Raw genomic sequence first — 16,750 nt, 5'->3', positions numbered from 1 at the left:
CACATTAATCTTCCTTCAGCAGTGTCCGTGTGCATATACAGGACACTTTGCACTGATAGCTTCCTCTGGCCTCCTAGACAGAGGCTTCCTGTGCTATAGCTGAGAGCAGCCACAATGATTGTGTAGATACCTCCCTGTGAACATGAGGAAATGACTTAAGAAGGAAGCTGACAGCCTCAGCTCAGTCTGCTGCGTGTTTTCCCACTTATCTCTCTCAGATCTCTGATGTGGGTCTTTTATGCTGATTTATATAGTTTGGTAGACACCCTAAATTTGCATCTGTTGGTTTAATTAGGTGCCTTGTGTTATATTTACATGCATTCACTTTTTATCTCACTCCACTAAAGCATCATGTATTAGCCATTATTAGAGGCAGGATTCTGGTTGATCTTATCAGAAACCATGAGGGGGATGGTCAGGCCTAGTCGTCAGAGTTGTGGCAGTTGGGCCTAAGGGTCAGAGCCAGCATCAGGAGTCCAGAGCAGGGTTGGCGCAAGGATGGAGAAGGACTAGGAACAGGGCAGGGGCAGGCTAAGGCTTGGGTAGTCTGTTGCCACTAGCAGGCAGGAGAGAGTTCCAAGCCCTGAAATGAGAGTGAGCAGACTCAGCTGCTGTTCCGCCAGTCAGGCTTATATACCAGCCCTGCGTGTCACCAGACCAGTCCCTGGCTTGTGGATTGGCTGGAGCCTAGCACAGGTGACTCATCACCTTACAGATCTGCTGTAACAAATCCTAAACTCTGCACAGAACTGCGTTTATCTCAAAAGGTGTGTGTATTGCTGTGGCTAATGGCTAACCCCACCCTGTCATAATATTTCTTATGTTTCTTTTGGGCCCTTAGGTCCTGGAATCTCCAGCCACTCTGGATCCCTAGGGGAAGCTGGGAACAGCTTAAAGCCATGCCTCGACCAGGCAATGAAGGAAATCCCTGAGGAACAGCATGACCAAACCCCTATCTATTTGGGAGCAACTGCTGACATGAGGCTGCTGAAGTGAGTCAAGGTTTCAGCTACCTATGTGCTGATAGCACATTGGGTGTGAATGACCATTTTATAAACTAGCCTCCCCATCATGGGCGGTAGATGAAGCTTCCCCTTGGGGAGGCTAGCCCCCTTCCCTGCCTCTTCCAGGCAAGGCCCCACCCCTGCTTGCTGCTCTCAGCCCCACCCTGTGGTTGGAGTGGGGGAGGGAGGCTGAGAGCTCGGCCTCTCCCCCCACATAGTCCTGGCCAGGGCAGCGGGGGCTGAGAGCTCAGTTGGAGCCATGGGTTGAGCTCTCAGCCTGAGCTGGGACCATGGTGGAGCTCCTGGCATCCCTCCCCCTTTTCACCCCTTCCACCTGCGGCTCCACTCACAGCCCCACCCCCTTCTGTCCCCACTCTCTTCCCCCTCCCCCCACAAGGCTTTGCCCCCGCTCGCTCCTCTTCCCGCTCCCCCTCCCTGCTGTGGCCCTGAGACCGGAAAAGCGAGAGCTCCTCCAGCCCCGGAGCCGTGGCAGGGGGAGATTTTTCCAGGGGCCCCAAATCTGACACTGCCCTTCCCCCCGATGGTGCGAGGTTTGGGGAGGCTTAGCCTGCCGCAGCTTCCATTATACTCTGCCCGTGCTCCCCACCTCTGTTCATCCCTGACTACACTGGCCAGGTAAACCATCTGAAGTACTTAGGTGGCCCCCATTCTCTAAGCACATCACAGTCTAACCTATTTATCCTCCCAGTGGCCCTGAGAGGTGGGGGAGCACTGTTGTCCCCATTTCACAGAGGAGGAGTGGAGGAACAGCTCCTCAGAGGTATTTAGGGGTCTAAGTCCCATGGACTGACTAGCTCTCGGCCACACAGGCAGTCTGTGGTAGGGCAGGGAATTGGATCTGGATCTCCCAATTTCCAGCCTCATGATCTAACCGCTGGACCTTGCGTCCTCTCTAAGACCTTAAGCTTTGCTTCCCAAGGGCAGAGCCTGTGTGTGCTCCTCTCCAGCCATGTGACCAAGCTGGTGATCAGTGCAATTGACTGGTGCCGTATTATAACTTACACTGTGTTATGGGGGGAAGGATGGCTCAGTGGTTTGAGCATTGCCCTGCTAAACCCAGGGTTGTGAGTTCAATCTTTGAGGGGGCCATTTAGGGATGTGGGGCAAAAATTGGGAATTGGTCCTGCTTTGAGCAGGGGGTTGGACTAGATGACCTCCTGAGGTTCCTTCCAACCCTGATATTGTATGATTCCCCAAAATGTGCCTCATGCCAGAAGCATTGAGGCTGTTGTCACTCAGGATTGTTCTTGGGGCCCTTTATCAACTAATGTGCTTCTTCCCTCTTCACCCAGCCTCACCAGTCCCACTGTGTCGAATACTCTTCCTGCCACTGTAACCTCCACGCTGAAGTCATACCCCTTTGACTTTCAGGGAGCAGAAATTCTGTCCAGTCAAAATGAGGGGGTGTTTGGCTGGGTCACTGTGAACTATCTCCTGGAGAACTTCATCAAGGTAAAGGCTGTAGGGTTGGTGTAGGACACCCGTATGATTCTCCGCTCCATCACACTGGTGTGATTCCACTGACTTCAGTGGTTCCATAGCAGAGAGAAGAATGGGGCTGGAGGAGGAAATAGTAACCAACTGGAGATAGTGATGGGACCATTAGGGTTCTACCTGTATGGGGCTTCCAGCAAAGTTTTGAAACAGTTCTTAAACACTCTTTCAACTTAGTTATGGCCAGTCTATATGATAATAGCATTTGGCTGGCCAGTGTGGAAGAGGTCAAACTGTTACTACTGGGTTAATAGAACGGCTGTCCTAGGATAGGGTCCTACAGATGTGTACATGCTGCCGTCTGCACCAAAAACTCCCCAAGGCTTACAGGAAAATTTGTCCAGGTTTTAAAGTAATTTGTGATTCTTAGTAAACCTGGCCCAAGACTTAAGGGTCGTTTAAAACAAAAAACCAAGATGACCCCTCAGTCTTGCAGCTCCAGTGCAGACAGTAACCACCACCAACTTTCCTCACTGTTGTTCCAGGTTGGTGGGTCACTTAGTTCTGTTCAGTTACCTCTCAGGATTTGCCAAAGACAGCGAACAGAATTCATATCCTTTTGCTCCAGTATCACAGGCCTCTAGCATTTCGTCTCAGGTAAAATCTCGTTTATTTATGGTAGTATTGCGGCTGTGAGCAGTTCTGACTTCGGCAAGTAGAGGGCAGTAATGTGCATGCCTTCATGCGCCCCCCACTCTGTCACGCTCCCGCCAGTTCATTACATTTTCCTTCGCTCTCTTCCAAGGGTGTATGGATTAAACAGAACACTGTATTCCCAAGCTGGCAGTGCCGTACAAGGGAAAGGCTCGTTATTCCATGCGCTTGCTGGCGACAGTCCATAAACCCTTCATTATTTTGTTTGTGGAAAGCTGTTTTTTAAAAGTCACATCTGGGAGTTTGATCACACTGACCCCAAAGCAGTTAAGATTGTCCTACATGTCAAATTAGTTGATCGTTGACTATTCATGGTAAATAGGCCCAATGGCCTGTGATGGGATGTTAGATGGGGTGGGATCTGAGTTACTACAGGGAATTCTTTCCTGGGTGTCTGGCTGGTGAATCTTGCCCACATGCCCAGGGTTCAGCTGATCGCCATATTTGGGGTCAGGAAGGAATTTTCCTCCAGGGCAGATTGGAAGAGGCCCTGGGGGTTTTTCGCCTTCCTCTGCAGCATGGGGCATGGTCACTTGCTGGAGGATTCTCTGCATCTTGAAGTCTTTAAACCATGATTTGAGGACTTCAGTAGCTCAGACATAGATGAGAGGTTTATTGCAGGAGTAGGTGGGTGAGATTCTGTGGCCTGCCTTGTGCAGGAGGTCAGACTAGATGATCACAATGTTCCGTTCTGACCTTAAAGTCTATGAGTCTGTGAATCCTCCACAAAGGGTTTATTATACCATGCTGTAGAATGCAGTGAGACAACTCAAAAACAGGCACGGTAATTAACAAGATTTGTAGTGCCATTCAGAACAGCAGCTACTGTATTGACTATACATGTCCTTGCCTTTTCTTGTGGCCCCTTTCTATCGCTAATGTCAGCACCAGTCAAATCTGCTTGTGCAAGAAGCAGTGGGGAATGAGAACTGAGACTACAAGATGCTCCTGAAGGGAGAGCTCCATGTGGAATTGAAGTACCTGAACTTCAGTAGGGCTAGGAAGAGAGTCCTGTGTAGTCATCAATATGCCTCTGTAGAGAGAAATGGTGTAACAAATCACTGCTTACTGACCCATGCCTTTAAACATAGTTGAGATTCTGCAGTTCTCAGTGCTCATGTCTGCAATGATTGTTATTAAATAATTGGAGCTAGTCCAGTGCTGTAGCTGGAGTCACCTATTCAGCAACTAATGTGGATCTTAAATGAGTACATTATTCAGTGAATCACAGTGAGAGTTTGAGTGGTAGCTGTGTTAGTCTGTATCAGCAAAAACAACGAGGAGTCCTTGTGGCACCTGGTTTACACTGGGAGCGGGGGAGGGGGGATCGATCTAAGATACACAACTTCAGCTACGAGAATAGCGTAGCTGAAGTCAACATATCTTAGATCAACTTAGAATCACTTACTTTGCATCCTCGCGGCGCGGGATCAACGGTGGCCGCTCCCCCGTCGACTCCGCTTCCGCCTCTCGCCATGGTGGAGTTCCGGAGTCGACGGCACAGCGATCGTGGATCGATTTATCGCGTCTACACTAGACACGATAAATAGATCCCCGATAGATCGATCACTACCCGCCGATCCGGTGGGTAGTGTAGATGTGGCCTAACAAATTTATTTGGACATAAGCTTTCATGGGCTAAAACCCACTTCATCGGATGAAAAAATACAGTAAGCAGTATATATGTTAGAGCACATGAAAAGATGGGAGTTGCCTTACCAAGTGGGGGGTCAGCGCTAACAAGGCCAATTCAGTCAAGGTGGATGTTGCCCCTTCCCAACAGTTGAGAAGAAGGTGTGAGTATCAACAGAGCGAAAATTACTTTTTATAGTGACCCAGCCACTCAGTGAGAGTTATTATAGCTTTCGGAATGATGTAGTAGTTCTCATATATATTAGTCCAGGGATATTTTTATCCAGTATTTCCTCAGCTCTAAAAATGATCCAGTCTTTAAGAACCTGGCTGCAGTCTTTAACTCAATGACCTCCTGCATGTGATTGGCAGAGGCTGTCCAGACACAGCATACACCTTTCCCTCATTCTGTATTTACCGTCCGTTTATCTCAAACACATGAGATCCATCCCATAAACAAAACTGCTCCAAGAACCTAAATGATGCTACCAGGTTGTACTCCTCTGGCTGCAGGTTTACTCCACAGCGTGGCAGCAATTCAGTGTCAAGACCTCAGACTCCTAGATGTCCTGCTAGGGGTTAAAGGTCGTGCCCATTTTCCAGTGGAAAGTTGATTTTGCTAGATACGCAATAAGGCTTTGGAAAATTCCCTGGGTGACTTTGTATCATGTTAATGTTGGTACGGCCTGTTATTATCGTTATTTAAATAGATACCTCTGCCACCAATACAGAAATAGTAGCAGGGGAGAAAATGAGTAGTTTGCTGCTGAGATTGGAAGGAAGGGAAGTGGATGATTAGGAGAAGTGGCAGGGGCTGGAGTGGCTGGTGCCCCCGACGGTGGCAGGTGTGATGTTGCATTTCCAGTTCCTCCCCATTCATTCCTCCAGAGCATCTGAACTCAGAGACTTGTCAAGTGTACGGGGCTTTATTTTTAAAATCTTCCTCTCTGGTTCCTTTTTGTCTAGTATGGCTGGATTGGACGGTGGAGCCGCTCCAAGAGGGGAACAGTTGGAGTCATGACCATAGGAGAAGCCTCAACCCAGATCACTTTCAAGATCAAAGAAAGGAGCACAGATCCTGAGAACAAGGTGACGCTGCGGTTGTACGGGCAAGCACACAGGGTCTACACCCACCAGTTCCTGTGCTATGGCACAGACCAGCTCCGGAAGCGGCTGCTGTTGAAAGCCATACAGGTGAGTGCAGCTCATGTGCTTCATGGCTGCTTCAGACCTATAATGTTAAATGTCTTAAGTTATAGTCCGTGTACATACATAGTCGGGTAACATCAGACACCCTCTTTAATGCAGGAGCTTGCCTATGAGTACACAAGCACAGAGCATGTGTCACAAGCACTGGTTATACTCGTGTGCATAGAATGCGTGTCTGTGGCATGAACACAGGCTTACATGCTTGGGCTTGGAAGGATTAGATTTTCATTGTTAAATGTTGATTTCACCGCACCCACACAAACCGACGAAAAAATATTTCCATCAATGCTCGTTGAAATGTACAGAAAGGGACAGTAAGAAAAACGCTGCTTAAGAACTTATGAGAGTTTGATTTAAGGATATTTACTTTGTATATTTGGATGTGGTGTTGGCAGTTTGTATTTTAAACAGCTATAAAGCTTTAACTTTTTTGAATCTCAACATCTACTGCTATTAAATAATTGTCTGCCCCCCGCAATTTCCTGCAACTGAAAATTGAAATCAATAAAAATAGAAAAAATGCTTAAAAATAAACATCAATATTCTCCACCCAAATTATATATAAAAATTGAATTCTGCCAAGTCTACATCTACTTCATGGCTGCTGAGCAATACGGGTACTGCATACATGGCCGGATGGACACTGGGTACCGTATGTATAAGTGACACACGCAGAGGTTAAAAACCTCTCTGCTGCACCTGCCCTCGTTTTGGACCCAGATTTAACCCAGAGAGACCTGCTCTGCCCCACTTGCATTACGGTAGAGTAATGGGGTTCATAAACACTAGCTCTTGAATGACCGTGCCTGCAAAGGGCTCATCAGGAAATGAAGCTTCCAGCCCAAAATGCTAGTCCTAGGTATGGTACTATCTTTAATGTATTTATCCTCAGAATGCCCCTGTGAGATAAAGCAGTGCATTCTCCCCATTGTACAGACAGGGGACTGAGGCACTGGGAGACTAAGTGAAATGCCAAGATGTTTGTGGCAGAGCAACAATTGAACTCCGGTCTCCCACAGCTCTGGCTAGTGGTCTAACCAATGGACCATTCTTCCTTTTGATTCACGCTAGAGAATCAGTGTGACGAGAGCTACAGCAGAGTTATTAACCAAATTCCCAGCCATGTCTCCCCAGTCTCAGAGGGATGAGAAGAGTTTGGGCATGGGGATCTCTTATCTTTAGGGTTGGACCTGACTGGTAGACTGAACATTCATCCCAAACTCAGACGGCCTGTTCTTGAAATTTTGATAAAAGTCTGACCTGTGAACATCCTTTACCTTCCCTGCATGTCTGTTTTGGGCTGGGAAGGGGAAGGTCAGAGGAGCGGTATTTCTGGTCCAACAAGAAAGACCAGGAAACTTATAAGGGGCATGTTCTCTAAATTCTCACTACAAGTCCCGGTTCTATAAGGTGCCAAACACTTGCAGCTTCACTGAAATCCACAGAAGGTGAAAACATTCAGTACCAAGTCCCAACTTTGCAGAGGGTTGGATAGTTTGGATGAGAATCTGAATGGCGGGGGCTTGGTTTATGCAAAACTTTTAAAATCCACCTTTTCTCTGTGATAAACCTGGTATGTTGAAACCAAACTCTCCTTAGTTTCATTTCAGAGTGGTAGCCGTGTTAGTCTGTACCAGCAGAAAGAACGAGAAGTACTTGTGGTACCTTAGAGACTAACAAATTTATTTGAGCATAAGCTTTTGTTGGCTAAAGCCCACTTCATCAGATGCATGCAGTGGAAAATACAGCAGGAAGATATAGATATATATATATATACACACAGAGAACATGAAAAAATGCGGGTTGCCATACCAACTCTTAATGAGACCAATCAATTAAGGTGGGCTATCATCAGCAGGAGAAAAAAACTTTTGTAGTGACCATCAGGATGGCCCATTTCAAACAGTTGACAAGAAGGTGTGAATAACAGTAGGGGGAAAATTAGCATGGGGAAATAGTTTTTAGATAGTGTAATGACTCATCCACTCTTTATTCAAGCCTAATTTAATGGTGTCCAGTTTGCAGATTAATTCCAGTTCTACTGTTTCTCGTTGGAGTCTGTTTTTGAAGTTTTTTTGCTGAATAATTGTGACTTTTAGGTCTGTAATTGAGTGTCCAGGGAGGCTGAAGTGTTCGCCGACTGGTTTTTGAATGTTATCGTTCTTGACGTCTGATTTGTGTCCATTTATTCTTTTGCGTTGAGACTGTCCGGTTTGGCCAATGTACATGGCAGGGGGGCATTGCTGGCACATGATGGCATATATCACATTGGTAGATGTGCACGTGAATGAGCCCCTGATGGTGTGGCTGATGTGATTAGGTCCTATGATGGTGTCCCTTGAATAGATATGTGGACAGAGTTGGCAACGGGCTTTGTTGCAAGGATAGGTTCCTGGGTTAGTGTTTTTGCTGTGTGGTGTGTGGTTGCTGGTGAGTATTTGCTTCAGGTTTGGGGGCTGTCTGTAAGTGAGGACTGGCCTGTCTCCCAAGATCTGTGAGAGTGAGGGATCGTCCTTCAGGATAGGTTGTAGATCCTTGATGAGGCACTGGAGAGGTTTTAGTTGGGGGCTGAAGGTGATGGCTAGTGGCTTTCTGTTACTTTCTTTGTTGGGCCTGTCGTGTAGTAGGTGACTTCTGGGTACTCTTCTGGCTCTGTCAATCTGTCATGTGCCAGCAATGCCCCTCTGCCATGTACATTGGCCAAACCGGACAGTCTCAACTCAAAAGAATAAATGGACACAAATCAGACGTCAAGAATGATAACATTCAAAAACCAGTCGGCGAACACTTCAGCCTCCCTGGACACTCAATTACAGACCTAAAGTCGCCATTATTCAGCAAAAAAACTTCAAAAACAGACTCCAACGAGAAACAGCAGAACTGGAATTAATCTGCAAACTGGACACCATTAAATTAGGCTTGAATAAAGACTGGGAGTGGATGAGTCATTACACTAACTAAAAACTATTTCCCCATGCTAATTTTCCCTCTACTGTTATTCACACCTTCTTGTCAACTGTTTGAAAAGGGCCATCCTAATTATCACTACAAATTTTTTTTTCTCCAGCTGATAATAGCCCGCCTTAATCGATTGGTCTCGTTAAGAGTTGGTATGGCAACCCCCATTTTTCATGTTCTCTGTGTATATCTATCTATCTATCTATCTATCTATCTATCTATCTATCTATCTTCCTACTGTATTTTCCACTGCATGCATCTGATGAAGTGGGCTTTAGCCCACAAAAGCTTATGCTCAGATAAATTTGTTAGTTTCTAAGGTGCCACAAGTACTTCTCGTTCTTAGTTTCATTGTATTTTGTCTTTATTTGAAAAGTCCTGTTCAGACTGCAGCACTGCCTTTCGCTCTCTGTGCTCCTGTTTTATCCTCTCCCTCTAGGACGATGGCTACGTGAAATCTGTGTCTAATCCCTGCTGGCCTCTCTCCTATTTCCGGGAAGTGCGGTTCGGTTCTGTGCATACTGGGCCCTGCACTGGAAGTAACGCCTCTTTAAACATACCTACCTCTGAAGATGTGTTTCACGTAAATGGCTCCAGCAACTCTTCCGCCTGCAGGAAACTCATGGGAAGTTTGTTCGACGACTCCTTGTTCTGCGGCTTCTCACAGTGTTCCCCAAATGGAGTTTTCCAGCCCAATATAACTAGATTTCAGGTAAGTTCTCCAGGACATTAAGGTGTGCTTTACGCATGGAGTTCTTAAGAGATGTACCCAGCTCAACATCTAATAAACTTTGTGAGATTGACTAGTATGTATTAGTTCTCTGTCCTCTGCTGGGTGGAATTGGAATTGCTCTGGGTAGTAAATATGTGCAGCACTGCCCTCTACTGGATGGAATGAGACCTATTCTATGGTGTGTCATGGGCCCTCCACTAATAATAGCAACAGATTCTTTTTTAGCTTAAGTGGTAGGGGTCTCCCGTCAAGCCAAGAGGATCTGACGTGTACTGCCTTTTTGAGGTTCCAAACGATGAGAACTTTCTGGTTAGTGACAATTCTCAAGTGTCTATGTGGGCATGGGTTTAATGAACCAGATATCCATCATGGGTGTCAGCCAGAGGATCTCTAGGCTAGAAGGCTTTGGCTTCAAGTGCTATGGTGGAACAGAGGCTTAGGCTGTCTGAGCCTGCAGTGAAGTACCAGGGTGCTGCGATTCTGGAGGCGCTATCCTTTCTCATATCTGCTTATTGTTCAGGGGGAAGCTACAGATCCTCTGGCACGTTCTAAACATACTGTAGGGAATTACTTTGATGTGCTGCCCAACATCCCCTCTCTGAACCACAGGTCCTTGTGTCCAGAGTTTTATGGGAGCCAGGGCTGAACATACGACTGCTGCAGCTATTGCACTGCCGGTACCTCACTCCGCTGTCCACAAAGAGCGCTTGGAAAGTTTGAGGGTGAAAGGTGCTAGATGAGACCCGACTCTCTCCTGGGTGCTGCTCTGCATCTAGCAGCTCCAGCCACATCTTTACCATACAAGCTACAAGGGAAAGTAATTCAACGTGGTAGCTGGAGGATCAGATTAACTAGTTACCCTATTCCTGGCCCAGGGAGCCTCCACCAGACCTTTGGTGCAGGGGGGCACGTTGGAGGCATTTTGAGGCTATCAGGGCTGGGAAGAGGTGTGGCCAGCCAGGGCGGTTCTGCACCCCAGTTATTCCCTGCTGCAAGCCCCAGCCGGAGGTCTGGTGCTGAGGAGCTCAAGGGCTGCCCTAGTCCGTGCTAAAGGCCAGAAAAGCAGCTTCCCAGAGACATTTCTATTGTTTGCCCCTTTGGTCAATAACCAGGTGTAATGAATTCTGCTTGATCTCCTGGTGCATGTCATGGAGACATACAGCTACCAAACAGAGACGTGCTGGGAGAGCATCCTGGGAACATGCCATGTGCGCCCTCACGCCGCTGCCTTGCTTTATTCATTCTACAAACGGGCTGAATTTTCCAATGAGTATTTCTGCTGCTGTTCTAGGTGATTTCTGAGGCTCTGGATCTTGTGAAGAAGATGACACCCTCTACCGACCTGGGCCAGGCAGTCGACGTATTCTGTGGGCTGTCTATGGAAGAGGTGACTGTGAGCTAACCCACTTGTACCATGGGGATAAGTGAGGCAGGCAACGCTTTCAGGCAAAACCCGACTCAGACCTTCGGTTATCCTGAAAGTGCTGCGAGCAGGTGACCCCAGCCAAGGGGAGCTCGGGGGTTCTCTTGGGTGCTGGGTTAAGATCTAGCCCATTTCCAAAGCCTTGGGACTTTCCAGAAGTGGGATCCAGTCAATGCAAAAATACTCTAAACCCAGACTCTCTACACACCCTCAGTGGGCCAGATTGTGGTGTTTGTTACAATGGGGCTGAGCAGAGGGACTCCACTGGTGTCACTGAGAAGCAAGCCCAGCTTATCTGTTACTTGGCTATTTGGTCTGATGCTCCTGTCAGTATGAGCTATTCTTGTCTCCATGGATGCAGGCAGGGACTGTTTTGCCTCTTTGTCTACACAGCGCATGTGGCAGTCACCTGTCCATACACGGTACTGTGGGAATGGGTATAATGACCTAATGGGTGAGCCTTTCCTTGTACACTTTGTAAAACATTGCACAAGCCCCTGCTCCATCTTAAGGCAGAGAGAGAAAGTACTAGGAGCAGACACACTCTCCAGCCTCCTCTGTGACAAGGGTGTTTCCAGCTTCTGAAAACAGCTGAATGTAACGAGTCCTGCTTGGTCTCACTGGGCCAGATTTCCAAGGGCTGAACATCCACAATCAGGGCCAGGCTTTCCAAGGAGCTCCGCACCCAACTTCTGCACAACATGCTGAGCTCTTTTCAAAATCTGGCCGTGATTGTCCGTGCTTGAGCCCTTCTGACAATTCCAGCCATTTTGTGGATCCTCCTGAAATATTTCCACCTCATTGCTGACACCACCGAGATGTGGCTGGAATGGTTGGGTGGTTCAAGCTGGCTGGAGGTGCCATCTCGCTGTGAATGGGACTTATCATCAGGGAGTGCACATAGGCTCTTTTGTACCATATGTTTGGGATATCACTGTGAGATCCCAGGTTATAAAAAACTCCAAATCTCCGCAAATGTCAAACTTCATCCAATCTAAATTTTCCTGTTTTGTATTTTTCATTTTTATTAGCTTTGTGGTTTGTGGTTGCTCTGTGGCTTCCAAAGACTGCTCAGCATTGGAGAATAGGTACATTGTGCCGAACAAATAGGGTCCCTGACTTTGATATAATCTGTACAGTGTTATGCAGAAGAGAGAGGTCACCCATGGGAGCTGTGATCCAAGCTCCTCTCCCTGGGCTTCTCATTTAGTCAAGTACTCATTCCTTTGTATTAAGGAGTAGAAAGGGGATTTTGACTGGCCCTCCTGTATTTTACATACTTATGTCTCCTGTTACTCTTCTTTCCATACAAAACTGTCCTCATCCTCTTGTTCCCTCCCACATGGAGCGCCCCATGACATGAGGTCCTTCAACACCCAGGGGGTCCATGGAGATCCTTCCATGGGGAATTCAAGAGATTTTTTCTTTGAAAAGACAAACAAAAATGAAATGTAAAGTGATTTGGATGAAGGAGGGTCTCTCCCTTCCCTGAGGGTGAACTAAAAGTCTTCAGCTTAGCAGGCTGAAAGAAGCATTCACTTCATAGCCATAAATAAGACGCTTGAGAGCATTCCTGAGCATTGTTGCAATTCAGCAACTGGTGGCACAGAGCAACAAGGACTGGATTTTACCATATTAGGAGCATTCGGAAATGCAGTTAGTGAATATTTACTTGTCTAACTTCTTTTGCAAATGCTGTTAAGCTGAGCAAGAGGTTCCAGATGCAACCAGACAGTCTTGCTGATCACTGTTCCGTATCCACGTTCATCTACCATCTAAGTACAAGGGGATTCCTGTTCGACTTGGACAGCTCTGGCCAGATTACATTCCAGGAGAAGGTCAGTAATGTGATGCTTTAGATAACAGATGTGTCTGTGGGGAGGTAGCTAACAGTGCCTGGGAGGGATATGTCCTCTCCCATGATCATTTTTGAGATATCTTACACGGATGCTGTCATTCCTGGCTGGCAGCAGTTCCTCCCAGGCAAAGGTGATGGGAAAAATAGTGTGGATAAAATAAGAAATGAGTCCAAACGTTCAGAACCTGAGCTATGCAGCTATACCCCAGTGCTATATTTTTATAAAATAAAGTGACTAGTCTGACAAGCAGGACCATCAACTAAGCCACAGAAAGATGATCATCTCTGTCAGTCACTGTTGTGAAACTTGACAGACATCACGAATGAATGGGTCAAAATTCCAACCCTAACATTGAGCAACTAGTCCTCTATTAGAATGCAGTGTATCGTGGGGTGCAGGACACCATTCAAGGTGGTAGATCAGGGAAGGTGGCCTGGAGATAATTTAAAACTAAGGGCAAAAAGACATCTTCATGGTTTTCTGAGTTGAGAGATGGGCCTGAGTCAAAAAAAATCCCAGTCTGTTTCTGGTTTTTGAATGCCTTGCAAAGTTTGGGAGTGTTCACATCTGGAGAGCTTGTGTGGTCTGTTACAGAGCCGGGGGCCAGCTGTGAAATTTGGGTTCAGATTTTGAATAATCTGGGGGGCAGGGTTAGATTGGTTAGACACATCTTTTAAAAGAAAAGTCACATCCCTTCCCTTCCTGCCTTTGGCCAGGACTGGAAGCAGAAGTGCCCTTCAGAAACTAGTAATCTCCTGAGAAAGCCTGGTCTTTTGAGTCTTCTAACCCAATTTTGAGACCAGGATAAAATTAACTAAGCGTTGGGTCTGGGCATTGAGATATCTGTCTGAGCCTCCAGCCCTGGGCTTCACCTATCACTAGTCACCTGCCACGAACCCAGTCTTACTCTATTGTTTTGTTTCATTAGGTTGGTAACATATCAGCTGGCTGGGCTCTTGGGTACATGCTGAATCTGACCAACACCATCCCAGAGGATAAGCCGAGCTCCCTGAAAGGGATTGAATATGGGATCTGGCCCTTGCTCTTCATCCTCTTTGTCCTGATGCTCACGGGCTCCTTCACACGCATCGCATACCGTGTGATGGCTAAGGACAATGGGCAGGACAGCATTGTGGAAGAACTCTGACTGTTGTCCCAGGGGTTGTCAGCTCTCAGCAGAGGGCAATTACAGGACAGATAGAATGAGAGCACACAAAGGAGTGGCCTGAAGAGACGAAGGTCTCTCCTGTGAGATTTCTGAGACTTGGTGGGCTGCTACTAGGCTTCAGCATTGCAAATAGAGATAGCAACTCTCATGCTGCAGGAAATCTGGGATTGCAGTTAGCTGGCAAGCTACACAATTTCCTGGACCCGTGGAATATGAGACGCTGCAGAGCTGTTGCATAGGTGTCAGAAAAAGCTCTTTAGTGTTTAATTTTTTTCATCCAATCACTTTTCCAAGAGACAAACAGCCAGATGGGGCTTCCAGAGTTCGGCATGGTGCTCAGCCAGCTGGGCCTCCCCCCAAGCCAGACTGGCTGTAAACATGTAGTTTACACTGATGCCATAGAAAGTGCCTGGTAACTAGCCCTGAATGCTGGGTACATGCTAGTAGTTGTTTTCTGTGGAGCTGAGGAGGCAGATCCCAGTGGAAGAGATTCGGATTTCAGTCACTCCTTGAGGTACTCTGGGGTATCTCCCTGGCAGTCAGTTACTTCGGATTTGCACTGTGGTGGCGGATAGCAGAATCAATTGGAAATCTGAAAATAATGGAAATCTGGCCTTGCGCTCTTTTGAAACTCTGGCCCACAGAGACCACAATCAGTAGCTTTTGCAGGAAAAATGGCTTCCTGAGCAAGCCTCAAAGCGAAGCGGCACACTAATATGACGATTGTCATCACAATGGAACCAGGACATTCCTGTCAATTCTAGAAGGGCAGAATGAAGATATGATCAGATTGTGAAAAGAATTTGCTGTACAAGGTGCTGTTCCCGCCCAGAAGAGCAGATCCTATGTCCACTGATTGGGAACTGAACGTCCTTAAAATTCAGCTGTAATGTAACTGCCAGTTCACAGTCATGTTCCAATTACAAAAGTAGCTTTTCAGTGTTGGTAGTAATTATCTGATTGTTTCAGCATCTTAGTTTTAACAAAGAAAATATCCATGCTCATCTTCCTGACAGCTTCCTCCTTTCTTGTTAGTGGGAATCTTCAAAAATGAATGATCTGTTTCTGGCTTTGGTGGTATTATGATGTGTATTGAGGTAGCACCTGGAGGTTTCAATCAATATCAGGGCCTCACTGTGCTAGCACTGTGAAAACACACAGAGTCAGCCCATCCCAAAGTTCTCGCAATCTAAGTACACAAGAAAGACAAAAGGTGGGAGGGGAAACTGAGGCCCAGAAGGTGAAATGACTTGCCCAAAATCATGCATCCAGTCAGTGGCAGAGCCAGGAATAGAAGCCAGATCTTCTGATTTCCAGTCCAATGACCTATCCATTAGACCAGGATTAAAGTTAAGCGGTTAGTTTATATTCCAACATCCAAATTTCCTTTGGAGGGCTGCAATGATACCTGAGCACTTCTAGTGTCGTGTGCTATTCCAGTATTCCTGGAACATGGTGCTTCTGGGAATGATGACACATCGCTGGCCAATCATTGTCTCTGCTGCTTTACCATAATTCTTGGTACTAACCCTTCATACAGTGACATCAATCCTAGGAAGAAACGGTGGTTCTCTAGGTCAGTGGTTCTCAACCAGGGGTACGCAGAGGTCTTTCGGGGGTACATCAACTTGTCTAGATATTTGCCTAGTTTTACAACAGGCTACGTGAAAAGCACTAGCGAAGTCAGTACCAACCAAAATTTCATACAATGACTTGTTTATACTGCTCCTATATGCTGTATACGGAAATGTGCTACAGTATTTATGTTCCAGTTGATTTATTTGATAATTCTATGGTAAAAATGAGAAATTCAGCAATTTTCAGTAACAATGAGCTGTGACACTTTTGTATTTTTATGTCTGAGTTTGTAAGCAAGTAGTTTTTAAGTGAGGTGAAACTTGGGGGTACGCAAGACAAATTAGACTCCTGAACGGGATACAGCAGTCTGGAAAGGTTGAGAGCCCTGCCCTAGGTAAAGCCATGGGTACTTTCAAACTCTTGTAAAAGAGCCCAGTGCTATTGAGGAAGTTGCTTTCAAAGAAATGGAAAGGATAAAATAAAATAAAATGTAATCCTTCAACTAAAGACTTTAGGGTGTGATTTTCAAAACTGACTTGGCCAGATTCTTACAGGTATTTAGATGCCTGGGATTTAGGTGCCTAAATACCTTTAACAGTCAGGCCCTGAGTGACTTAAGAACACAAGCTCCAAAATTAAAAGCATTTGTGCTTCTAAGTCAGTCAGGGTACATCTACACTGCAATAAAAATCCTCTCCCTCCTCGCAGGGTTTCAGAGCCCAGGCTCCAGTGCAAGCCTGATCAACTACACTGCAATTTTTAGCCCCAAAGCCTGAGCCTCCTGAGCCCAAATCAGATGATCTGGGCCAGCCCAAATTGTGCTGCAGGTCTTTTTTTGCAGTGTAGACGTACCCTTTGGGTAACATTTTTTAAAAGTGTTAAGTGACATAAAAAGAAAAGGAGGACTTGTGGCACCTTAGAGACTAACCAATTTATTTGAGCATAAGCTTTCGTGAGTGAGAGAATATCTTTTATTGCCTTCTGTTAGCAAGAGGGACAAGGTTGTGAGCTACACAG

General features: G+C 46.4%; 1 protein-coding gene across 1 annotated transcript in view; it reads left to right on the top strand.

Moving 5' to 3' along the window:
- LOC125623633 (ectonucleoside triphosphate diphosphohydrolase 2) overlaps positions 1 to 16,240 on the top strand; it is a 31,051-nt gene extending 14,811 nt beyond the window's left edge. The window contains exons 3-9 of the mRNA XM_048823276.2: positions 842 to 992; positions 2,318 to 2,477; positions 5,772 to 5,999; positions 9,412 to 9,684; positions 10,997 to 11,092; positions 12,832 to 12,966; positions 13,916 to 16,240. Of these exons, the coding sequence (XP_048679233.2) occupies positions 842 to 992; positions 2,318 to 2,477; positions 5,772 to 5,999; positions 9,412 to 9,684; positions 10,997 to 11,092; positions 12,832 to 12,966; positions 13,916 to 14,134 (1,262 nt within the window). The 3' untranslated portion in view covers positions 14,135 to 16,240. The remainder of the gene's footprint in view (positions 1 to 841; positions 993 to 2,317; positions 2,478 to 5,771; positions 6,000 to 9,411; positions 9,685 to 10,996; positions 11,093 to 12,831; positions 12,967 to 13,915) is intronic.
- The last annotated feature ends 510 nt before the right edge of the window (positions 16,241 to 16,750 follow it).

The sequence above is a fragment of the Caretta caretta genome, chromosome 16 (genome assembly GCF_965140235.1).
Source record: "Caretta caretta isolate rCarCar2 chromosome 16, rCarCar1.hap1, whole genome shotgun sequence".
Lineage (NCBI taxonomy): Eukaryota > Metazoa > Chordata > Testudines > Cheloniidae > Caretta > Caretta caretta.
This window is presented reverse-complemented; position numbering and strand designations above follow the sequence as displayed.